Genomic DNA, 25,568 nt, shown 5'->3' with positions numbered 1-25,568 from the left:
CTCACGGTCAGTATTTTTAGTATGTATATGATTTCCGTGGTGGAGCCATCGTGGGCCTCGTTTTTCTTATTTATTTATAAAATTTACCGATTCAATTTATTTTCCTCCAGCGGCCGCGGAGCTCCTGGGAAGTACACACGGAGAACCGGTTGAGAACTGCTGCTCTAGGTCGTACTTTTGGTCATTCATAAGCTTACATACGCTTTGTGTTATTCTTACACACGCTTTAGGTAATTCACTGACTCTGATAAGCCATTCTTTTTGGTCCTTCACATGCTTGCTCATGCTCTAACCCAGCGGTTCTCAACCGGTGCTCCGCGGAGCCCTTGGGGCTCCTTGTGCACTCTCCACGGGCTCCGCGGCCGCTCTAGGAAAACAAAAAAAACCCATTAAAATTTAAAAAAATAATTATAAATATTTGTAAATAGTAAAAATAAATTAGTAACTGTAATGAATAATTAAAAATGGGCCTATTAGGGGCTCCGCCATAGAATTTTTTTTACTAAAAAGGGTTCCGCGCGAGTCAAAAAAGGTTGAGAACCGCTGCTTTAACTCACTCTTTTGCTCACTCATATGCTTGCAAATTCACTAGGTCACTCATTTGGTCACTCACTCACCTAGCCCCTTGTTCTCTAGGCGAGGGCGCCCTTCTTTCACTCTACTAACTTTCTTGACCACGCATTCTCCAATTTTTCCGCCCTGGGCTATAGCCCGCTAACCCCCCCCCCCCACTGTAAATCTGCAAATACGCCACTAAGCATGCACCGGTGCTCGTGACTCTGACTTGAAAAACATGCCAACATACGGGTGTGGGGAAGGAAACTCATCAAACATCGAATTGGTGTTCATCACCCGAGGACGAAACGGCACTATTTCGCAGGGAGTTTTTGCACCATGTATTTCAAAGCATGCTCCTGCCCCAACCATCTCAAAAAAACACGCGGAAGCTCTATTTTTTTACTAAGAAATCACTTTACTGAGTATAAAAGAAATCCATGGAATATCTCCCAACTTGACCAGCTCCTCTCAAGCGCGGATCCGGGGGGGGGGTGATGGGGGCAATCGCCCCTCCCAAGAGCCGAGTAATATTGTTAAAGTTTTACTGTCCCGTAAAATACGGGATTATCCGATGCACCTGCACATCGTAATGGATCAACACCCTCATAAGATATATCTTATCTATAGGGAGTGTTGCCTGGATTCGCCTGCCTCCGCTCCCTTTGCAGCTGAAGACGCCTCTGTTTCCACTCCATTCGCAGCTGAAGATGCCTCTGTTTCCCCTCTATTCGCAGCTCAAGATGTCTACCTCCACTCCATTCGTAGATGAAGATACGAATGGACCTTGCCTTCATTTGCAGCTGAATGTCTGGCTCAATTCCATTCGCAGCTGAAATTGTCTACCTTCGATCTATTGGAATTTGAAGATGTCTACATTCGATCTATTGCAGAAGATGCAATATGGGGGGATGGGGTACGGTAGGAATAACCGCCCTTCTAATAGCCGAACAATGTGGGGGGAATTGCAGGTCCCGTAAAATACGGGACGATCAAATGAACTTACACAATTCACCCTTTCCATCACATCTTCCTGGATCCGTGCCTGGCTCCTCCCCAGCTCTTCTGTAATAGGTATTTCTAAGTACAGCACAAAAGGGTACTAAGTAAAGATATTACGTAACAGAGATTGTGCCGGACAGAATGGGATTTTGAAACCACGCTGCGCACGATGAATCAAGCAGTCACAAAAGTGACGATTCGTAATAGAGGTTATTCAAAGACCTTCGATTCACCTTTCCGGGAGGCAATTTATGGCTTCATCCAATAACGTTTGATATCTGACCTACTCCACCGACAACGAGAGGAAAGAACGCCACTTACGCCACTTTCACCCATTGCAAATCGGCTTATAATGTTAGCGGCACTCTAATGTATGGCTCCGACGTCTTTTTTTTTTTTCTCTCAAACAAATTCACCCTGGTATGAATCATACACACACACGAAGGGAGGCTGCGCATTTCGAACCACGCGATTCGCCGGAGAACGAATGCCATTAGCACTATTTGGAATTCTGATGGAATGATCTTGTTTCGCGTGAGGTACGCGGCGACAATTTTCAGTTCTGTTACGACTCCACTGTATCAGTTCTTATTTTGACTTCAACTTTGCGATTCTATGCGTCGGAAAAGAAAAAAAAGTGCTACTGAATAAAATATCAGTTCGTTTCCGGGCGAATGTATTTTACATTCCCTTCACAAGCCCTCCATTTGCTTATCACGTCTCCTTTCCTTTTGCTTTTTATGCATACGCTTTGTAAAAACATCTGCTGGCAACAGATGCGTCTCATTGTGACGGCGCATTTGCATATCGCGATACTTCTCCACCCCCCTCTTGTTTGGTTCAAAAATCTCCATTTTTACGGACTACTTTCCGTAGTATAGAAGCGAAATACATTTTTTTTCCAGGTAAGAAGAGAATCAACCCTCCTATGGATACTATTTTCTAGGAGGGTTGTCTTTATCTATCTAAGAGGGCTTTGACAGAACTCTTATAACGCATGACATGGCCATGGGGGCTTCAGGTGCGTATGACCTTTACATGATGATAATGAAATTTAATACTATGATTTTTCTGAAAGAAATTTTATGAAATGATGGACTGGTCTGCTTCCAGCTAGATAGGTGTCCTCAGAACCTAACTTTGACTGAGTGGGAATAAGGGGCGGATCTATGGGGGGAGGGGGTTGATCACCCCGATCAACCCCCCCCCCCCATAAATCTAAAATGTGATAATCATGAAATTTTCGGAACTTATAACGCATAACGATAATATTGCAACAACAAATTCAAGAAAACTTCGACTAAAAAAGGTCAAAAAATCGTGATATTTTTCAAAAGATTCGGAATGGAGAAAAAACAGAAAAACGGGACAAATGCGGGACTATGGTGCTTATTATAAAGCCTCTTAGATAGACTAATTTTTAAGAAATTTGTAAAATCACCCCTCCCAACAGCCAGCTCTAGATCCACCCCTGGCGGGAATACAGGTAGGCTATGTTTGGAGGCACAAGTGTTTCAAATTAATGCATCTATCGTGTAATCTACACCTGTGTTTCTCAATCTAGAGCCATGTGCCCCCGCCCCTGCGGTTCTGGAATATTCCAAGGGGGTCACGGGTGAAAATCGAGTTGAACTGGAGCTAACACAGGCTGCTAAGAGGGCCACAAAGAGCCGTGAAAAAATTCAGACTTAGAAGCTCTTAAGTGTGATATGAAGGGATACGTAAATTTCGTATTTACGAAATAACCGCGATAAATGCGACATTCACGAAATAAATGCTATAAATGCGACATTCACGAAATAAATGCGATAAATGTGAAATTTGCCAATTTTCACGAATAAATGCAAAAATTTGAATTTTTACTACTTTTTTGCGAAATCTCGATAATATAAATTTTATCGTTAATTCTTCCTTGTGTTTCCAAGCCATAATTGACACCTCAAAAGAATACGAAAATAAAGGAACTATAGTTCGTTTCAGGTTAACTTTGCAGTGGAAGAAAGGTAGAGAGTAGTAGGGTGATTTTAGCGGTTTTGGTGCACAATAGGACTGCGCATTTGCTGCGCATCAAACAATAGGGCTCCCCACTTGCTGCGCATCAAACAATAGGGCTCCCCACTTGCTGCGCATCAAACAAATGGGTGCTTCGCACTTGTTGAGGCTCGCTAGATGGCGCTTCCTATGACGTCATTCCTAAATTATCGTTTTTCAGGGGGGTCATTCCTAAATTAAACTTTATTTCCCAAGTGATGATTTTTTTCAGGGAACATTCCTAAATTAAACTTTTGAATTCATTTTCTGACTTAGAAAAAATTTGCTCCTAAATTAAACTTTATTTCCTGACTTGTTTTTTTTTTTTTGGAGGGATGCTCCTAAATTTTTTTTTTCCATCCCAAGTGATGAGATTATTTCAAAGAGGGGTCATTCCTAAATTAATCTTTTCTTCCACAAATTATTGTTTTTTTTACTGACTTAGTTATTTTTCTAATGATTTTTTTTTTTCATTCCTAAATTAAACTTTTGAATTCATTTTCTGACTTAGAAAAAATTTGCTCCTAAATTAAACTTTATTTTCTGACTTGGTTTTTTTTTTTTTTCTCAACACCCTGGGAAATTTAAAGTTCATTACCGTTCTTTCAACTCTTTCCCAAATTATCGTTTATTTTCTGACTTCCCAAGTGATGAGATTATTTCAAAGAGGGGTCATTCCTAAATTAAACTTTATTTTCTGACTTTGTTATTTTTTGGAGGGATGCATTTTCTAACTTAATTTTTTTCTATCCCAAGATTTTCCCATAACGTCACTTCGAAGATATCACCAAAGAGAAGGATCTTTCCCAAATTATCGTTTAATTTCAGACTTTTTTTTTTTTTTCTAACTTGGGGATCTTTCCTACATTAAACTTTATTTTCTGATGATTTTTTCATTCCTAAATTAAACTTTATTTTCTAAACTAAACAAAGATGAATCGTTTCATTAATTTTAAAATAAAATTTTTTTCAAGTCACAAATAAACTTTTGTATGTCCAAGCTGAAAAGTAAAAATAAACCAAAGGAGCAATAAAATACAAAGTCATTTTATATGATTTTCATTTATTTCAAATAAATTTCTTCTATCTTAGATTTCAAAACATCAAAATCAATCGCATTAAAACATTTTTCCGCTACATCGTAATTTTCCGCCAGAGTTTTAGCGACTTCGCGAAAGTCAATCAGGGTTAAAGCATGATCAAAATATTTATAAAACATTAAATTATCATTCAACTGCAGACATTCATGACCCAACTGATTAGCATATCCCATGGAACACCCATGGCAGTCAACAATTTTTTCGATGCTAGCAAAAAGTTTTTCACTCACCAATTTAGCCAAAATGTCGGTGATATCCATAGAACTCGTTCCTTTAGTTTGGTTTTCGCGCACACACACTTTCAGATAGTCCAAGCAGAGCGTTTTCTGCACGAGCTCACTGATCACGGTATGAAGTGGTTTATCATCCTCGCTCCAGAAGAGTGCCTCGATTGCCTGGAAAGTCATTTTGAGGGGGTTTTCGGAGCACTTGAAAATTTTGTTGTCCCCGCGATGTAGAGTTTGAATTAGCACATCATCACCGCTGTAGTCCACGATCAGGTTCTCCGACACTAGGAAAGTTCTATCAACGCGTTGCAGCATAGTACGACGAGAGAATTCGGTTCTCAAACATTCCCACACGTACGGCGAAAGAGTCACTCCATTTTTAGCTGGGTGCATGAGTCCATCGCGTTCGAAAAATTCTCGAATATGTACGCGCACTTCACCACTGAAGATCACGACGCTGACGAAAAAGTTCTCCTTCACGTGAAAGATGTTGGGAGGCGGCGCTTCCTTATTGAATCCACTGCTGCGAGATCTCTTAGCCGATGGTGGTTGAGTGTTCGGTGATGGGCGCTTGTTACTCGAAACCATTTTCCGGAACGTCAGGCTGAGTCGGACGTCTTTTACTTTTGGGTCTTTAGGTATCGCGTGACGCCACAGCTGGTTGGTTGGAGGTAGCATCGTCAGCAGGCTGTTGTGTTCCAGGATTCGGTCCACGGATTGGTGCCCCCGTCGAGAGAACACGAGCTTTCTTTCAGCGCCCAGGGAGAGGCAAGCGATGGGGTAATCTTTGACGAGCTGTGATTCGTCATCGGAATGCGGGGAGATGCTCTTGGTTCCATCAGAGTATCGGTTGACGACAACAAAGTTGTAGTCATGGCCTGAGATGCTCTCGACCACGGCTTTCAAATCCAAGAGGAGAGGTGTCCACGGTTGGGCCTGGAGGGTCATTCCGGAAAAGGTGTAGTGTAGGCCAGCGTCACCATACCCAGCATGCTGTCTGGGCATCGGATAAGTCTTGTCGCCAAACTTGAAGACGCATTCCTCTGCTGGACGGTACACGATTTCAGATTCGAGCTGGTGTAGTATCGCAACGGAAGTATCCAGTACGTTCCGAGCGTATTCATAGCGGAGGCTTTCCATCTGTCTAAATGAAAACAACGCATACAGTCTCTCTCCGCAACTCTCAAGATGAAAAAAAAAAAAATTGCGAAATATATATTTTAACAGAAGTTTTTTTTTTTTTTTAAGTTTTTTAAATTTTTATTATTATTATTATTTTACAAAATTAAATTTTTATGCATCTAACCATTCAGCGCATGCTACGACCTTGCTTCTTGCGCAATGCCCTTTTTGCAGAGGGTGAAACCCGCAAGAAGTCAAGGATTTTGGGAAGTTTAAGACTTTCACTGTCTCCAGGTTGAATCGTTGCTCTAGAAATTTTTTTTTTTGCCTGCAGTTCACATAAATGCAACTATATCTGTTATTAACAGTGGTGAGATGAATTTTCATTAAATTATAATCGAAAAGCCCTTCCCCCCATCTAATATTAAGAAGATTTCTGCTAACCCAGAGCATTTGTGGGAAATCTTCTTCGGATAGCTCCTTGCTAGAGAATGGCGGCTTGTAGAGAGAGTGATATACTCTCCCTGTGCTTAAATCAAAGCAAGCCATTTCCTTAACAACATATATCCCACTTTTAAGCAAGAATCCCTCAAAATCTAACACGCAAGAAGCCATAGAAAAAAAAAATCTTACCAAGTTGCGGAGAGAGAAGTGTATCCAAGCGAGCGAGAGAACTAAGTTAAGGAATTGTGTCTGTCCCGCAGTTTATATACTGCAGTTGCAGTTGATAAGCATAAGTATAGGAATATACTGTGAATCTCAAAGTGCACCCAGTAGCATCACTATCTCATTCACGTGAATCACTAATACAATATATTCATGTGAGCATGCATCACTGATACAGTACCAATATCTAATGATACACTATCCAATGTTACATGAATCACTGATAATGATGTGAGTAGCATCACTATCTCATTCACGTGAATCACTGATACAATATATTCATGTGAGCATGCATCACTGATACAGTACCAATATCTAACGATACACTATCCAATGTTACATAAATCACTGATAATGATATTGACGTGAGTATGCATCACTCGCGTTGCTTCGATTATTCTGCACGCGACACTGATAACTATATGAGTACTGTCTGCCCGAGTAATGACGCATAGCACACGAGACTCGTTATCGCTTCCTAACCCTTTATCTCATTAAAAGTATCATCTTCTTTGCAGATCCTCTCACTTCGTTTTTGAGTTTTGTCCAGACAGCATCAAGTTTTTTAGCTTTCGCTTCGTACGTTCGCGCAATGGCTAGTTTTATCGATTTCGGTATAAGTAAAGAAGAATTAGTTAGATTGTTGGAAAATGACGATAATTTCGTCAATGAATGTCTCAACGAGGATTTAGTTAGTGATCGCGATATAAAATTAATGATTGAGGATGAGGAGAATTTCATCCAGCAATGCCTGAAGCGTCCTGCGCCAGTAGAAGCTGGACCAAGTGGATATGCTCCGTCAGAGAAGAAGAAGAAAGAGGTTAGTTGTTTTTTTAAATTATCGCGCGTTAAATTTTATTCCAAATTAATTTTCAGGAGTAAATTTTATTTCGAGTTGAATTTATTTCATGTAAGGTATTTAAACTCATTTATTTAATGGTAGAGCTGCGAAACATCTGGGAATTTCATTACAAGTTAAATTTTATTTCGAGTTAAATTTAATTTCAAATCAAATTTATTTATGTCGCGAGTTAAATTTTCATTCATCGAAAAAAAAATTATTCAGTTGTATTTCATGTCGCGAAACAATTTCTCAGGCGTAAATTTATTTCAAGTTAAATTTATTTCATGTAAGGTATTTAAACTTTATTTAATGGTAGAGCTGCGAAACATCTGGGAATTTCATTACAAGTTAAATTTTATTCCGAGTTAAATTTAATTTCAAATCAAATTTATTTATGTCGCGAGTTAAATTTTCATTCATCGAAAAAAAAATTATTCAGTTGTATTTCATGTCGCGAAACAATTTCTCAGGCGTAAATTTATTTCAAGTTAAATTTATTTCATGTAAGGTATTTAAACTTTATTTAATGGTAGAGCTGCGAAACATCTGGGAATTTCATGTCGCGAAACAATTTCAAAACGACACAAGAATTCAAATAGAAATTTTTTTATTCAATTGTACATCAGCAGACTCGTGAATCAATTTATACATTTGCGCACTGGTGAGATTAACGGCTTTCGTAGTGGGCGCATTTCCGCTAAAATAGCGTATATCGTAGGTTTTATTACAATACGTGAGAAAAATATTTCCTCCCAGCGGAAGAGAGGAATTACATCTTTCAAAGTCCATTTGATTTTTATATGTTGTTGCTATAAGAGTAAATAATATAACAATCAGTATCGTGAATATGGCGAACATTCTCTTGTGTCTTATCAGTTCTCCATTACTCTCCAATTCGTAGGACCAGCAGCTCGGTAAATCGAATGACGGTACATCCGTTTTCCATGCGATACCCTGCTTTCTATTGTTTTGATCGTAGATCACGGCTTCCACTGTTGTTGGCATTTCAAAGCTCTAACCAAATATGTTTCAAAAATGGGTTTTTTATATAATCTCTCGGAGCTCCGGTTTCTTCTAGCGCTTTCAGGAAAATTTCTTGACCCACCACGGGTGATTTTCTCCGACCGACCACACTTGATATCAAATCGCGAATGTCGCTTCCTTTGATGAGTCTGCTCTTATAAACGATCGAGCCGTTAGAATTAATTTTTAATATGTTCGGATGCTTATTTATATGCGTGATAATTTTTTCTGAGTGCCCTCTTTGCGATTTCGGGACAGAAATCAGAGCTATTGGTAATTCGTCAACTTTCTTTTTCTTCTCTTTTTCTACTTCTTGAATTTTCGGTTCTGGTAACCGCGGTGGATTGTTCTCGGCGACGTTGATTCTCTTGTTCAGCAGATTCTGATAGAGTTTAATTTTTATAGCTTCGGGCTCCTTGCTTCGCAGTATTTTCAACATCTCGTTGTCCAACTCAGAAAGCTGCTCTTTTGGGGTCACATGACGCGATAACAATTGTTCTGGAACCAGAGCGAATTTCTGTGCGTGCTCCATTATCTCGTGAACAAAGTGGCGAGGGTTTGTATGGCGGCTGGGATTAACTGGAACAAAAAACCTCCTTTCTGAATCAGCACGCGCTTTTTCTCGTATAGCGGCGTCTTTTTGCAGGCGAGTTTGCGAAGTGTATTTCTGTGCCTTTTCAGTTTATTTTTCTGTTTTGAGGATAACGGTATGACACCCTTCAAAATATTGAGTGAGCACTCGCAGACTGTCTTTAATGCTGATTTCGGTAATTTCTTCAACAAATCCTTACGTTTATTCCTCGGACAGGCAGAGAGTAGACGAAGCACTTGTTGCTTCTCCAATGCCATACTTTAAAATAACGATGTTTTTATTCCAACCATATGCTATATGCTATAGCCTTCTTCAGCGCGCAGTGCTTTATCATGTTTTCGTGGAGAAAACAGTTCGCGCTCACTTCTGGCAAGTCCACAATGTTGGGGCAGAGAATCGCATCTAGATTATAAACTTTTAACCCGTACTGCTGCAGTAGCATCCGACACTTGTCGTGGCCTTTCGTATACAATACGACTTTTGATAATCGCTGCAAATGTTGCTCCAGCATTTCAAAAGGTACATCACCCGCCGACCACGATATTTCGTGTATGTTGTTGGTGACGTAGAGACATTGGTGTCTATCTCTAGGAGATAATTCCGAAAACTTTTTGGGCGGTTTATATACATAGTGAAAATTTTCTCTCGAATGCATGAAACACCACGCCAACTCCTTGATTATGAATGTTCTATCCGACAGCTGGAAACCCTCGACCTCTATCACAGCCGTCATGTTCGAAAATGGAAAGTTTCATTTCCTGGGTTTATAGATATATTGCGTCTGCCCAGGTAACACGTTAGTGCGCAGGCGCATTTCCTCCTCCGTCTCGGGTCGTAAATCAACCATTAAATACGAATACGGTTTTTTCGTGCTATCCTCGAACACCTCGTTGAAAAATTTGATTTTATTGGGAAACAGCTGACGTCCCAGGTGGGTCACCTGACTGACATCTCTTCTATTTTTGAATAGAAACATATATTGCGCGTTCAGAGAAACGTTTCTCATTTCCCGCCCCTGGTGAAACACGTTCTGCACTATGAAAATCACGGTCAATTTTCTGTGGTGACTGTACTTTGTGAAAAGGTTTGCTAATTTTTTCTCGCCCGATAGCTCGTTCATGAGGTCATCTAAAATCACCAAGCTGTCTTCTTCCACGCTTTCGAAATTGCTCCCCTCTCGAAACTCAACGTAGTCTTCCATATCTTCGAACAAAGTCTGATATTCGCCGTAAAACCATATAACTCGTTTCGGACGAGGCTCTCGAAACATTTCGTTTCTGTGTTTTAATAGTTCTCTGAGAAAATATGTTTTTCCCGAACCGGTGGGTCCGGCAATGAGCACGGTGCTCGGATGTGTCAGCTTGAAAGGTTCCATAGTAAATGACAAATGAATGAATTTTTTTTCTCTTTTATTTAACAGAAAAATTTTTCTTTACAAAGCTTGCTACGCGCATATCGTTTTGCATATTAAAACGCGATACAATATTATTCATACTTTTGCCGATACATCGAGAATAGATAAAAAAAATCACATAGTGACCGCACACGGTTGTCTTATCTGATTGTAACATGACGTCATTATAGTCGACGCGCGAGTAGCGTCGTAGAAATCTGTTTATGTGTCCCTTCTTGAAATAGGTGGGCGGGTTCCCGTAAGAGTCGAAGAAATCAGCTCTCGCTTCGTTTTCGATGTAAATAGCCAACCAGTGCGTTCCGGGTTCATTCTCTCTGTCCGTGTTCACAACCAGTGCAGCGGGATAAGCGATCACATTTTCGGGTAAATTGTCACTCGCAAAAACACCTAGGAAAGCCTTTCGAGTGTGGGGGTGTGTCGAGAGGGCGTGCTCTATCTGTTTAGTGTTCATCCCGCAAAGTCACACAAGACGCTTCTGGACTTTGTTATTTCCACCAACGATTCGAATTCGGCAAATATGATAACCGACACGGTCTTGGTCAAGGCTGAGGAAAACTTGAGTTCCACTCGCAGATTACCCTGCTTTTGTAGGTGCACGTGTCCGCAGTCACTCATGTCGGGTATCAGGTTGAAGGCGAAGAGGCTGTAACCGCCGGCTTCATATTCTTCTCTGCTCACGTCACATCCTTTATCTTCTCCGGGCCTTCCGGTGCCCACGAAGAGTGTGTTGTAGGCTCTGATGACGTGTCTGTTCCTAAAGTCTGGTTGTAGCGACGTGTGGGGGACGGGTCTTCCATCGATAGAAACAGAAACAAAGTTGACGTTGTTGTGCTTGAAGTCGAAGGGGTTCAAACCGAACGTTCCGTTGAATGCTTCCGTGTCCACCATGCCCATAACCAATCGCTTAGGCATGACACCCAGAAATACGTTATCTTGCACGAAACTCATGCTTCCCATGGATATCGAATAGACCTTGCATATCACGCGGTTAATGCAATATTTGGCTGTTGTTTTCTCGAGCGCCATGGCATGCGCTACAGCCACAGCAGGATTCATTCTTACTTTACGCACAAAAATACTCGCTTGCTCGATAACCACGTCGCAACCCTGAGCAGCAGTGATCAGAAAGAACTCGGGTTTCGATCGAACCAGTCTCATCTTCAAGTCCACGAGAGAGAGCATCAGCTTCGGTTGATAGAATATGTCGACGTGAGGCACGCCCATCATTTCAAAAGAATTTTCCGCGAGTTTAGCTCTCTTCTTGGCCCCTTCGTTCTTGGTGAGGTCAGACATGTGACCTGCAGTGTCCTTGTAGTAGCCCTCGGCTGTCAGGGGTCCTCTCTTTGCATCCGATCCGTAGTTAAGCAGTGTTTCCAGGTAAGCTCGATACGGATAAGTGTGTGATGAGTTTGTGAGCGTTCTTCCATTCAACGTGACGTCAATCTGAGAGAAAAGGGTATGCAAGAAATTATTCGCCGTCGATACGGCTTCGGCGGTTTCTGGTTTTGTCACCTTTACTCTGACATACAGCTGAGTGGCAGAAAGGTCTATGTATTCTTCGGCACTACCGGCCACGTGAAATTCGATGGGGGCCCCCGAATCACGCACTTGAGATATGGGATGGTACTGGACCCATTCGGCTGATTCTATAGAGGTTTCCGTGGGTGGCACCGTGAACAGATCGGCTTCGCTTTTCAAACATTCATGAGAATTTTCGTGGATTAAAGCCATCGCTGAATATATCGGATGTCGACAGCTTTCTAGCTCTCTTCTTACTGACGGTTTTCTTGACGAGTCTCTTCCTTTTATTCTTTCCTCCGAGCATGGATTTGATTTTATTGGCCCCCTTATCCGTGAGAGACCTTCCGGCTTCCTTGGCACGATCGCGAGCTGCGATCTTTGCGTCTTTTCCTTGAACGATGTCGTTGGCGAAATCCACACCAGAGCGCAACAGTTGAGAACCGACTGCCTTGGCACCGCGTTTCAACAGGGGCACGGCCGATCTGAAGAGAGAGCTGAATATAGATCCGAGGCCATAACCTCTTTGCAGAGCGCTACCCTGATAATATCCGAGTCCGTTTCCAGCCTGAGCGAGATAATAATCGTTGATGCTGTGGGCACAGCTCCGGTACGGTTTATAATGCATGTCGCAGTCTAAAGTGTAGTTTCACTATCACCTTTCCACGTTGAAATGTGAAAAACTTGCCCATGTGCGTCCTTAAATACATGTGAACGATGTCGAAACTCTTTCTGGCCAGCGGCACGTAATGGGCGCGTTCGAAAGACACGCTGACGATATCCCCGTCCTGACCGCTAGTTTTCACGATTCTCAGTAGCGGGGCGTAGGTGTTACCCACGACCTGAGGTTCGACCAGGTTGCAGTACACGTACAAGAGATGAAAGTCTAATTTAGGATCGGCTGTGAAAGGACCCTCGACTATGGTCGGACCCTCTATCAGGCCGGGTTCGAAACCCAGGTTTTCGGCTATACCGTGTCTGAGACTGAGCTTGGTGTCTTTCTTGAGGTTCACCTTAACTTTTTTCGTGATTTTATTGTACGTCACACCAATCTTGTCTTGAAAATTTTGAGTGGATATGGCTTTGATCAGTTCGGGGGTCGTCTCGTAGAAACCCGGGGCTATGCGACCGGTCTTCATTATCTTGTTTCCGACATCGAATTCGAAAGTGTTTGTCTCTTGAGTGATGTTGTGGAATGAATGGGGATAAATTATCTCCGACAGTGCGACTTCCATCTCGGATTCGAATTCCAGGGTGTTTGGAAGTTTAACCACGAAACTCGAGAGCGTGTTGTCGGGAAAAAAGTCTCTGGAAGCATCGCTGGGTAGAGTGAGATAGAAAGAAGCCATCTCTGAAATGACAGATGCGCGCACTGTTTCCGGGTTTTTATAGGACCACCCACGCGTTGAATTTTTTCGGATACCCCCGAAATTTCACGAGGTATTGAATAATTCCTTTTCTTCTCCTCTTCTTTAAAACTTTTTCAATCGGAAATTTTTCTCCCATCTTTACACCTACCATCTCTTCAGCGTAGAATGTGCCCTTGATTTCTTCCCCCATCAGGTCCTCGAGCTTGTAAACGGGAATTTCCCTTTTCACGCACTCGGTCACCACGAATATCTCTTCGGTGAAATTAGAATCGTACCCCCTCTCGAAGGTGTGTTTTGATCTTGTGATGCGCACGTGATCACCCACTTTAAACTTGCAATCTTGTTTCTTGGGTGTATCCCCATAGAGATTGTTCCACACCTCCGGCTCGTTTCCGGGGTTCACGTCCACGGGCCTCATTTTTATAGACCTGTGATACCTGTGATTGTAACTCCACACGAGGTCTTCGATCATGTCGATGTAGCGATACGTGTTCTTGGCAGTGAAGTACTTGTACATCCAGTTTCTGAGAGACCTGTTCCATCTTTCCACCACGCTGGCCTTTATCTGTTCGTTCTCCGTAGTGAAAAACTTTACACCTTGACGCTTGAGGTAGCGCTGGACTGGTGACGCTATAAATTCGCGCCCCTTATCGCTCTGTAGCGCCACTGGTTGACGTTGTTGAAAGATGCTTTCTAAAGCTTTGGCCACGCTGTCACCGGTTTTCCTTTTGAGAGGCACGACGAAACCGTACTTGGAAAAGACGTCGATGCACGTTAAAAGATAGTTGTAACCATCGTTGTGAATTGCTAGATTACGCATGTCCACCAAGTCGATTTGAAATTGACTGTTTAGACCGGCCACTATTGTTTTGTTGCGGGGAAACACTTTTTTAATGGATCTGTGTAACGTGTACGCTCTCTCGCCAGCCAACCAATCTCTGATTTCTTTTTTCTTTGATGACTTGAGCACGCGCTTGAGGGCGGATACGCCACCGAAACTAGCGGGAAGACGTGGGTTTCTATACCTCTCATCCATTGCTTGTGTTAGACTTACGTGTCCTACATTCCCTTTTTATTTGTTTTTCAGGAGCGACACCTATGCGAGACGTGCGGCAAGGAGTTTTCCTTGCGTAGGAATCTGAATCAGCACAGGCTAACGCATGGCGAGCGTCGCCACAAGTGTTTGGTGTGCGATGCAGCGTTTCACCGCAAGAGCGATTTGATGCGCCACCAGCGTGCCATGGGGCATGGTGCGCCACCCCAGCATGGTGTGCCCCCACAGTGGGCACAAGGAGCACCACCACAGAGGCCATCACCGAGCCATCACCGAGCAGGACCACCCCAGCATGATGCGTCCCCACAGTGGGCGCAAGGAGGAGCACCACCACAGCGGCCATCACCGAGCCATGGGGCACAGCAGCAGCTTGGAGCACCCCAAGGAGGAGCACAGCTAGGAGGAGGAGGGCAAGTCAGGCGCGCACTCGACATGTTGTCGACGCACGAATTGATCCCCACCCCAGACACCGAAATGGATATGACCACCTTCCTCGACAGCGTGAGAGAGGAGTTGACGCGGCTGTTGAGGGAGGACATGACCACCCACAGGTCCCTTAAATGGAACATCGTCGCGACTGCTGTTTTTTCCAGGAAAGGAAGTGACGGCGAGGACGAGTTCTGCAACGGGTATCTTCGAAGTAAAATGCTCACCACTTTAACCGCCGACCAGATAGAAGAGCACCTACAAATAGCCTTCGTAAAGGTAAAGCAGGCGACAGAGGATTTTGAAGGCAGCGGAAGTGGTTGGGTGCTCGAGCGCGTGCTCTTGCTTGAGCTAAACACGGCGCAATACCAACCACTAGCGGCCGCCACTTATATTCCGCTGCCAAAGGGGGTAGCCAGCAGAAGAGCAGTGGTAAATGTAAAGAACGATGATGAGAAATGCTTTCTCTGGTGTGTGTTGGCTGCCCTACACCCGGTGAAGCAAAACCCCGAAAGGGTGTTCAACTATATTCAGTATGAGAATGAATTGAATACCAGTGAATTAGTATACCCGGTGACACTTAAACAAATCCCACGGTTCGAAGCTGCGAATTCAGTGCGCATTAACGTCTTTGGGTTGGAGGGGGGAGAAGTCTTTCCTCTCAGGATTAGTGAGGTGGTGTCTGGTACACCAATCAACCTCTTGTTCATCAGCAACGAGACAACGTCGCACTACTGCCTCATCCAAAACATGTCTCGTTTGCTTTCCTACACGACCAAGTATGAAGGTGCATCCCACTTTTGCAATTATTGCTTGCAACGCTTCTCCTCCCTCGAGCAGCTGAATGCGCACGAACCACTTTGCCAGACACACGGTCTGCAACGAGTGACGTATCCCGGTGTAGACGACAACGTGATGTTCTTCAAGAACAACCATTACCAGCTGCACGTTCCATACGTCATATATGCGGACTTTGAGGCGATCTTGGAGAAGGTGGACAGCTGTAAGCCGAACCCGTCTCTCTCTAGCACAACCCAGAAGAGCCTTCACCGCCCCTGTGGATTCGCGTATACGGTCGTGGGGCCCGATGGTGTATACGTGAAAGAGCCCACAGTGTACAGGGGTGAAGATTGCGTGGACGTCTTCTTCCGGTGTCTCGTCGAAGAAGAACGAGTGGTTATGGGCAAGCTCGACAACCCGGTGCCTCTGCAGATGACAGCTGAAGATGAAGAGAGATTCGGGAATGCGACCACTTGTATGGTGTGCGACCGCCCACTCGGTGACGACAGGGTTCGTGACCACTGTCACATCACCGGTGGTTTTAGAGCGGCGCTGCATCAGAAGTGCAATCTCCAGCTCAGGTTAAGACGTCACATCCCGGTTATATTTCACAATTTACAAAACTACGACGCTCATTTCCTGATGCAAGGACTTTCCCGGTACCCCGATCGCAGGATCCAGGTGATCGGGAGGAATATGGAGAAATTTATCTCCTTTTCTCTCGGTCGCCTGCGATTCCTGGATTCCAACCAGTTCTTGGCGGCGTCGTTGGATTCGCTCGTGCAAGCGATGAACCCCGGTGACTTCAACAACATGAAGAAATGTTTTGGAGCTACGAGTCATCTTCTTCAACGTAAAGGATGTTATCCGTACGAGTACGTTGACTCGTTTGAGAAGTTCGAAGATCCGGTGCTGCCCCCACGAGAGGCCTTTTACACCTCTCTGGGGGATCAACATATAACCAGTGACGAGTATACATATGCGCATACCGTTTGGAGAGAATTCCGGTGTTCCAACCTCGGTGATTACCACAACCTCTACGTGAAGACTGACGTGCTGCTTCTCGGGGATGTGTTCGAGAGTTTTAGAAAACTCTGCGAAGAAAACTACAAGATCGACCCGGTGCATACGTTCACATCCCCGGGATTGGCCTGGAACGCATGTCTGCGAATGACCGGTGTCAAGCTCGAATTGATCAACGATCCGGACATGCATCTCTTCATGGAGAAAGGTATCCGAGGTGGGGTCTCAGTGATCTCCAAGCGGTATGCGCGAGCCAACAACCCGTTAATACCCGGTTATAACCCCAGTGAACCTACATCATATATCATGTACTATGATGTGAATAATTTATATGGAAAGTGTATGATGGAGCCCCTCCCGGTGAGAGACTTCAGATGGTTGTCCCCCAGTGAACTTGAGAGCATCGATTTTCTCAACATCGATGACAACGCCGTCAAGGGGTATATTTTAGAAGTGGACATGGAATACCCGGTGAAGTTGCACGACGAGCACAATTGTTTCCCCTTGGCGGCAGAAAACATTGAAATTACTGGTGACATGCTCTCTCCATTCATCAGAAGACCCGGTGATAAACCATCCAAAAAGCTCTCACCAAATCTGATGAACAAAACTTCCTACGTCATCCATTACCGGTGCCTGAAGTTATACACGTCGCTGGGGATGAAGCTGACGGGTGTTCGGCGTGCAGTCGAATTCACACAAGAGCCTTGGATACGCCCGTACATAGCGTTCAACACCGAAAAGAGGAAAAATGCCCGGTGCGAATTCGAAAAGGACTTCTATAAGCTCCTCAATAACGCTGTGTACGGGAAATCGCTAGAAAATTTGAGGAAGCACGTCGACATCCGTCTCGCCAACAATCAGAAGAGCTTGAGGAAGCTAATATCATCCCCGGCATTCGAATGCTTCAGGATAATCACCGGTGAGTTAGCCGTCATCAAGATGTTGAAGACGAAAATCCATCTGGACAGGCCCATATATACCGGTGTCACGATTTTGGACCTGTCCAAACACTTGATGGCGGACTTCCATTATAATTTTATGAAGAAAAAGTACGGACCCGGTGTGGAAGTTTTGTTCACAGACACAGATTCATTCCTCTACGAGATAAAAACCGGTGACATTTACAAAGACATGAGGGAGGAGCTACACAGGTTCGACACGTCAAACTATCCCGGTGATCATCCTCTGTTTAGCCTGCACAACAAAAAAGTGGTGGGCGTCATGAAGGACGAGAACGGCGGCGAACCCGTTGTGGAATTCGTCGGATTAAGATCAAAAATGTACAGCATGATTACAGCAGTCGCGGAGAAGAAGACCGCCAAAGGGGTCGTTCGTGCGGTCGTCAAAAAGCATCTCAAACATCAAGACTACCTGACTTGCCTCCGCAACAACTCCTCGATCAAAAACACCATGCTAAAAATCTCCTCCAGTAACCACAAACTTCAAACGGTCGCCCTCCGCAAAACGTCGCTGTGCCCTCGCGACGATAAACGCTATATTCTCGGTGATGGCATTAAAACATATGCGTATGGCCACTATGCCATTCGATGAACAGTGCTACATGGACACTGATGTACATATTTTTTCCCATTTATTTTAACATATTTTTCCATTTATTTTGTATATATTTTTTTCCATTTATTTTGTATATATTTTTTTCCATTTATTTTGTATATATATTTTTTCCATTTATTCTTGTATATATATTTTTTCTCATTTATTTTGTGTATCATTAAAATTTAATTTTCTTTATCATCAATGCTTCTGTCATTAATTGAGTTACGTGTGATTTTTTTTTTTCAGCTTGAGTATGATGAAAAGTCAATAACATTTCTTTTTGAGGGAATTTTATTTTACAGCTTGATATGTGAAAAAAAAAGTTTAATTTAGGAATGAAAAAAAAAAATCATTAGAAAAATAACTAAGTCAGTAAAAAAAACAATAATTTGTGGAAGAAAAGATTAATTTAGGAATGACCCCTCTTTGAAATAATCTCATCACTTGGGATGGAAAAAAAAAATTTAGGAGCATCCCTCCAAAAAAAAAAAAAACAAGTCAGGAAATAAAGTTTAATTTAGGAGCAAATTTTTTCTAAGTCAGAAAATGAATTCAAAAGTTTAATTTAGGAATGTTCCCTGAAAAAAATCATCACTTGGGAAATAAAGTTTAATTTAGGAATGACCCCCCTGAAAAACGATAATTTGGGAATGACGTCATAGGAAGCGCCATCTAGCGAGCCTCAACAAGTGCGAAGCACCCATTTGTTTGATGCGCAGCAAGTGGGGAGCCCTATTGTTTGATGCGCAGCAAGTGGGGAGCCCTATTGTTTGATGCGCAGCAAATGCGCAGTCCTATTGTGCACCAAAACCGCTAAAATCACCCTACTGAGAGTGTATTCCTTCGCCGCAAAATAAAGTTCCCATAAATCGTAGTTTTATGATGATCATTTATACAGAATATTTCAAGTTTTTTAATGATTTTGAAAAAATAATGAAAAAATATCGTTTTGAACCGATGTTTCTTCGTTTGAAATTTTTGAATTAGAAAAAATACTTTTTACCATTATCTAAAAATCTACAGCAACCACAACGACATTTTGGTGAGATACCCTACAAATCGTCCATACCTTACCGAGGCCGCGTATCGATACATTGGTTAAGAGGCTTTTGTTGCCATAGCAACGAGTGATGAGGTTCCCTCGTAGCTTCCTCTTCACTGCAAAGTTAACTTGAAACGGACTATAGAGAGTAGACTTCACGCTTCAAATGTTACATGACTGCGTTATCAAGAGTAACATTTCTAGCGAGGTGGGGGCCTCAGAAAAATCATTTTAGCCGAGGGCCTATGATATGCTATTTTTTTTTTAATATATATATTTTTTTTAATTTTTATTTTTTGTGAACAAATGAAATTTTCTTTGTGAACAAATGCGAAATTTATAACTTTTAATTTTTTTTTTTTTTTTTTTGCAAAATTTACTTATCCCTAGTGATATGGTAGGAAAAAGTGTGACTGCTTTCAGAATGAAGCAGAACTATTCATAACACCAGGACCCTCTTAACGAATGGAGGCGGGGCACCTGGATACAGCCGACGATCTCGAGTGCTTAGCATGTCCCACGATAATGAGATCTAATGGTGAAAATTCTTGAACTTGAAAACCCGCTTTTTCTATTTCTCCTGTAAACGGGGATTAATAATGTTTTTCGAGAATAAAATCTCTCCTATGTAAATTGGTTCTACCATCCAGGTAAGAAGACCCCCCTCCCAGATACTACTATCACTTAAACTTTCATGTACCTCGTGCACATTCCTCTGCGGAATTTCTAACCAATCGGTATATGCCGTAAAGTGTGTTCTGAGTGTATGTATGGCACTAGGTGTGCTATAATATTATGTGCAATACATTAATGTCAATAGGGGTGGGGGTTACGTGATGTGATCTGGTACAATGATTTCGAGATTAAATAAAAGTATTTACTTAGCCGTTACTTCCAGTAAGTACAGAAACCCCCTGAACGTCATTTTGGCTAAGGGCCTCATGGTGTTGAGAAAGCATTGCATAGAACCCCCAAAAGAAACCCACTGAATCGGAGGGTGGTCGAATTTACTCATGAAATTTTTGTTCACTGTGGATCTGCTAAAAAGAAAATCAATTCTATAAGTAGAGATGTCTCTCTCCTAGATAGAGAGAAGAATGGCGAAAAAAGGGTTAAGAAACACTGATCAACACTCTGTTTCTCTGTCTGATTTCCATTCGAATGTCTTGATGAAAGGTCCAATGAGAGCTCCATTCGAATGTCTCCATTGAAAGTTGTACTAGAAGATAATTTTCACGCTATTTAATCTATCTGTAGGTATTCGATTTGGATGCCAAGGGTACTTCGCATTATCGACAATTTCACGTACAAGCTTTCGGCAACAAATTTAGATGATTTCTATTTGACGAATCGGCGATAAATCTGGTAACCTTGTCCTAACCTTACCGTACATTAAAAAAGTAAGAAGGAAAAAGAAAAAAAAATAGAAGAAAATTTTAAAAAAAACCACAGTTATATACTAGATAAGTAGATAAAGGAGTATACAGTGCATTTCCCTTTTCTTCCTTACCCTACGTGTTCTCTTTTGCTATTATATGTATATAGTCAAGGGCGTACCCAGGATCTGAACTGGAGGGAGACAACTCACCGATACTAAATTGATACGTGTGTGTTGTGTGCCAATTACTACACTTTAATTTCTCTTCTCTGCCCCCAGCTGGGTACGCCCATGTATATAGTAGAAAAATACATTTATGTGCGGAAAAGAATCACTAAGAGGAGTATAGAAAGAACGGAAGTAAAAAAAAACATTTTCGGTTCCAAAGGATTGCAATAATGGTTCGCTACGACAAAAGAGAGGAAAGAAAGAACTGGATGGAATTTATTGCACTGGCGTTTGGACGAAATATTTTGTCCGTGATCGTAAAGAGCTCAATTTTCCGATGATATTATATCCTTCTTCGTAGACTTTGGACTTTTCAAATCATAGATGATGAGCTTTCGTTTCATTTGTGTCAAGAAGAGCTGTAGAGAGACTGTAGTACCCTCCATTCAGATTGATGGTGAAGTAATACTGTCAATCACAGTTCATCATCCCCCATTGAAGACATCGTGCACAAGTGAATAGTTAGAATTCCCGTGCTGAATATCCCAGTGGAGTAAACCGGTAGTGAATAGCCTCAATGAAAACAGATCGGAATCGCGGGTAATCGAGGAATGAACGAGTTATCACGTCTATCGAGTGATAGAGGAATGAGCATTTCTTTGGATTTCAGTGGGGAGGGACGATATTTCTATTCGCTATCGGGATCAGCCATCATCGTTCAAGTCCAGTTGGTACTAATCACCTTCAATTTAATCGCGTGAACATTTGTGAAGAACAGTACAGATAACGAGCTGCATATGGGGGGGGGGGGGTTAGGTAATTAATCGGCTCATCGAACAAAACGTCACCGAAGAACGCGCATCGCATCAATTAATCGATCGACGGTGATCCATCATGCATCATCATCACCATAAACAACGTCTGGTCAGTTCGCGATCAATTCGGTCTGATTTTTGACGACGAGATATTAAATATTAAGTGGGGAGTGAATATATAAAGACCAACATCGGGGCGTGGTTGGTGCAGACATTCCTATAAATGCCATCGTGCAATTTCGCCGATGAAACTGCTCGCGTGACGACAGTCATCTTGTCAATAACACTCTCTATGGAACAGCGCTTCTCAACATTTCTGGACCTAAGTACCAGTAAAATGTCTGAAAAAATTCGACGGACCACTAACTTGCAGCATGAGCATCTCTTGTAAAAAAAACAACGCTCATAAATTCCGGTTTGTCCCGCATTTTACGCGGTGACGTTTCTCTATTCTTGGGCGTTCTGACTTGTTTATAAAATTGTTTTAAAACTTGTTTATAAATCTCTACAGCTCTTCTTGACACAAATGAAACGAAAGCTCATCATCTATGATTTGAAAAGTCCAAAGTCTACGAAGAAGGATATAATATCATCGGAAAATTCCCGTTTTCTTTTTCAACGATTATTTTAATTTGTAATCTTTACTAACTGCGAGCTCCATTTTCCCTTTATTTTCTAGCAACGTTTCCAGCGGCAATTCACAATGTCCCGTATTTCGCCTGCCGTATTTAAGATCCCAATATTTCTAGTCGGGGGGGGGGCAAAAAGTCTGTAGAAACTTTACAAATTCATAAAAACCGGAAAAATAACCGAAATAAAAAACGGTTGGCAGGGTTAGCATCGCTAGGTCACGGGAATTTTTTTAAGACGGGGGAAAAATAACTAAAGAAACAGCCGATAGATGGAGTTGACGTACACAAGTCAAAGAAAAGATACGCAAATAACTATCAGAATGCCTCCAAATCGTTTATTACAGCAGTATGTGTTCCACATGATCACCACCGCAGGGGATAACACATTGTAGGTGAGTTACAAATCCAACAACGGCAGAGCGCAGCAGGTCCACATATAAGGTTTACAACGGTGAACTGTTTGTGAATTAGGAGCACAAGTTCTCTTATAACCGTCTCATTTGCATATTTCTACCGAAGTCGCTCGTCCCAGCGTCACCTATCGGCTGTCTTGTGAGTGTTTTCTTGTCAAAAAAATTCCCGTGACCTAGCGACGCTAACCCTACAAACCGTTTTTTATTTCGGTTATTTTTCTGGTGTTTATGAATTTTTAAAGTTTCTACGAACTTTTTGCCCACCCTGTATTTTTTTAGTGAGATATAGTCACATAGTCCCCATGATGAACATTTTTTTTTCCTCCATGAAATACATTTCTGTTCACCGAGATTTGCAGCAGCTTTTGATTCTGGTCCCTTTTACCCTTTAACAATAAAACACTAATTTTTCAAATTTGTCATAAATTTTTTTTACTGCAATTGGCCATATCTCGTATTTAAGATCACAATTTCCCTTAGTTTTCTCGATGATATATATATATATATAACGTTACCTCAAGTATGAAGGTCTAATTTTTATTCGAACCCATAAGAATATTATTAATTAATCAATTGCAGCAGTTGAATAATTTTTTATTCAGTTAAAATTCATTTAGCAATTGTGCTTGCGGATGACCTGTGCCATCGTCACGGAACACCTCTGGTCCGCGGACCATAGGTTGAGAAACGTTGCTGTGGAATAATAAAGGACTTTTCATATCCATCCTACTGTCATATTGGAAATGAGAGATGCCATCAGTTCATCACATACTGAACGCATATCACGCACAAGCTAATTGTCAGTATTTCAGTGCTCAATATCCCAACACAGCTCACCTCCTTGGACCCTGTCGGGAGTGAAACGGTAGTAAGTAGCCCCCTTCTGATTGATACTGGCATTGAACACCGTAATTAATACGTGTCAATAGAGCGATCGGTATGACACTGTAGAACTTAGGCGACAATTCCATTTGCTCGGCATCTACACCCTAAGAGGCTTTACACGTGCGCTCGGGCATGTGCTCGGTTTGTTTGCTGAGAGTTCGAGCGTAATATGGACGGGATGGCAAATTACGATTCATTGGCTCGTGAGGCTATTAGACGGCACGCCCCCCCCCCCCCCGAATCTTGTACGGTGCAAAGATATGACGCTGCGATAAAACTAGGTATCGCCCTAGCTTCGCACTTTCGAAGGGCCTCGCATATGAAAGATTAAAATGAAAATTTTTCCTCTTTCTCTCTCCTGTTTCCAGAAATGTGATTATGGTTGCCAGGTTCTGAAATGAGAACAGCTGTTTTCCAAGCATCACTAAATTGCAACTGATAGTACCTCTACACTTTCCTTTCTTTCTGTCAAATCGAACACGATCCAGGATCTACCGATTTAGCCAATTTTAGCCATAACCCTGGTCAAGGGGCGAAACCCTGTCGGAGAAAAGTACCGCTATACTGGAAAAATCAGCAATAGTTTCAAATTATATTTGTAAAAATATTTAAAAAAAAAACACGAGAGGGTTCTTAAAATAACACTGAAAACGAAGACGTCAATGTATGATGAAAAATATTGGCGTTATACTGGAACCTGCTGCCATATATAAATAATATTTAAAAAATGTCACTTTATAATGGGCTACCTACCGCAAAATATCCAAATAAAGCATTTCATATTCAGCGCACCAAAAATAATTGCTTAAATTCTCCGGCAAATTTAAAAACATAACTAGTACCAACAATTACTTACTGTGAAAATGAAATGACAGTAACCACGCATAAAATTCATATTGATATACCGCATATTTATTTTGACACTGACACTGAAATTACATGTGAATTGGGGTTCCAGAGTCCACTGCAGTAGTGGTCCATACCCCCTTCATATTTCTCCGTCATCTGCATAGCGGATAATGCGTGATAGCCATGGCGATATTTATTTTCATGCTGAAAACCCGTTTAAAACCAACATCCAACTTTATTGGAAGAATCGCAACAAAAAATTTGGTTTTTATTTGGTAGGTGGCAGCAGAGCTGAGCTGAGCTAAAACCCGAATTTCAAGTTTAAATAAAATTGAAATTAGGGTTTTTAATGAATCGGAGACGACGCGGGTTCCAGAATCTGAAATACGGACGCAGTATGTTCACACCCTTACATTCTCTTTTGTTGGTTCTTTTATACGTATTTGGAAGTTTCTTCTTTGCAGTAAAGCATCTTCATATACACTGAAGAGCCAAAAAAACTTGTCCACTTGCCTAATATCGTGTAGGGCCCCCGCGAGCCCGCAGAAGTGCCGCAACACAACGTGGCATGGACTCGACTAATGTCTGAAGTAGTGCTGGAGGTAATTGACACCATGAATCCTGCAGGGCTGTCCATAAATCCGTAGGAGTAAGAGGGGATGGAGATCTCTTCTGAACAGCACGTTGCAAGGCATCCCAGATATGTCTGGGGATTTAGGTGGCCAGCGTAAGTGTTTAAAGTCAGAAGAGTGTTCCTGGAGCCACTTTGTAGCAATTCTGGACTGGGGTGTCGCATTGCCCTGCTGAAATTGTCCAAGTCCGTCGGAATGCACAATGGACATGAATGGTTGCAGGTGATCAGACAGGATGCTTACGTACCTGTCACCTGTCAGAGTCGTATCTAGACGTATCAGGGGTCCCATATCACGCCAACTGCACACGCCCCATACCATCACAGAGCCTCCACCAGCTTGAACAGTCCCCTGTTGACATGTAGGGTCCATGGATTCATGAGGTTGTCAGTTTTTTTTGGCTCTTCAGTTTAATAGTATGTAGTAATTTTTTGAACTTTGCACAGC

The 25,568-nt window shown here is 42.3% G+C and overlaps 2 protein-coding genes across 2 annotated transcripts; one reads left to right on the top strand and one right to left on the bottom strand.

Annotated features, from left to right (window-relative positions):
* Positions 1 to 3,792: 3,792 nt before the first annotated feature.
* On the bottom strand, positions 3,793 to 7,329 carry LOC149077689 (uncharacterized). Its single transcript, XM_089245264.1, has 2 exons — positions 6,671 to 7,329; positions 3,793 to 6,059 (listed from the first exon to the last, which is right to left on the bottom strand). The coding sequence occupies exon 2, from the start codon at positions 6,053 to 6,055 to the stop codon at positions 4,652 to 4,654; it is 1,404 nt and encodes a 467-aa protein (XP_089101390.1). The 5' UTR covers positions 6,056 to 6,059; positions 6,671 to 7,329; the 3' UTR covers positions 3,793 to 4,651.
* LOC149077688 (uncharacterized) lies at positions 7,239 to 18,505 on the top strand. The gene is made up of 2 exons (XM_089245263.1): positions 7,239 to 7,523; positions 14,552 to 18,505. The coding sequence occupies exons 1-2, from the start codon at positions 7,296 to 7,298 to the stop codon at positions 18,299 to 18,301; spliced, it is 3,978 nt and encodes a 1,325-aa protein (XP_089101389.1). The 5' UTR covers positions 7,239 to 7,295; the 3' UTR covers positions 18,302 to 18,505.
* The last annotated feature ends 7,063 nt before the right edge of the window (positions 18,506 to 25,568 follow it).

Source organism: Pholcus phalangioides, unplaced genomic scaffold, assembly GCF_987345545.1.
Source record: "Pholcus phalangioides strain wild (caught in Gottingen) unplaced genomic scaffold, Ppha-v1.0 ptg000015l_1, whole genome shotgun sequence".
Classification (NCBI taxonomy): domain Eukaryota; kingdom Metazoa; phylum Arthropoda; class Arachnida; order Araneae; family Pholcidae; genus Pholcus; species Pholcus phalangioides.
The sequence above is the reverse complement of the archived record's forward strand: the minus strand, read 5'-3'. Positions and strand labels throughout refer to the sequence as shown.

Coding starts and splice junctions, on each gene's coding strand:
- LOC149077689 (XM_089245264.1), bottom strand. CDS start 6,055: ATGGAAAGCCTCCGCTATGAATACGCTCGGAACGTACTGGATACTTCC.
- LOC149077688 (XM_089245263.1), top strand. CDS start 7,296: ATGGCTAGTTTTATCGATTTCGGTATAAGTAAAGAAGAATTAGTTAGA. Junction 7,524..14,551: donor CAGAGAAGAAGAAGAAAGAG/GTTAGTTGTTTT, acceptor TTTGTTTTTCAG/GAGCGACACCTATGCGAGAC.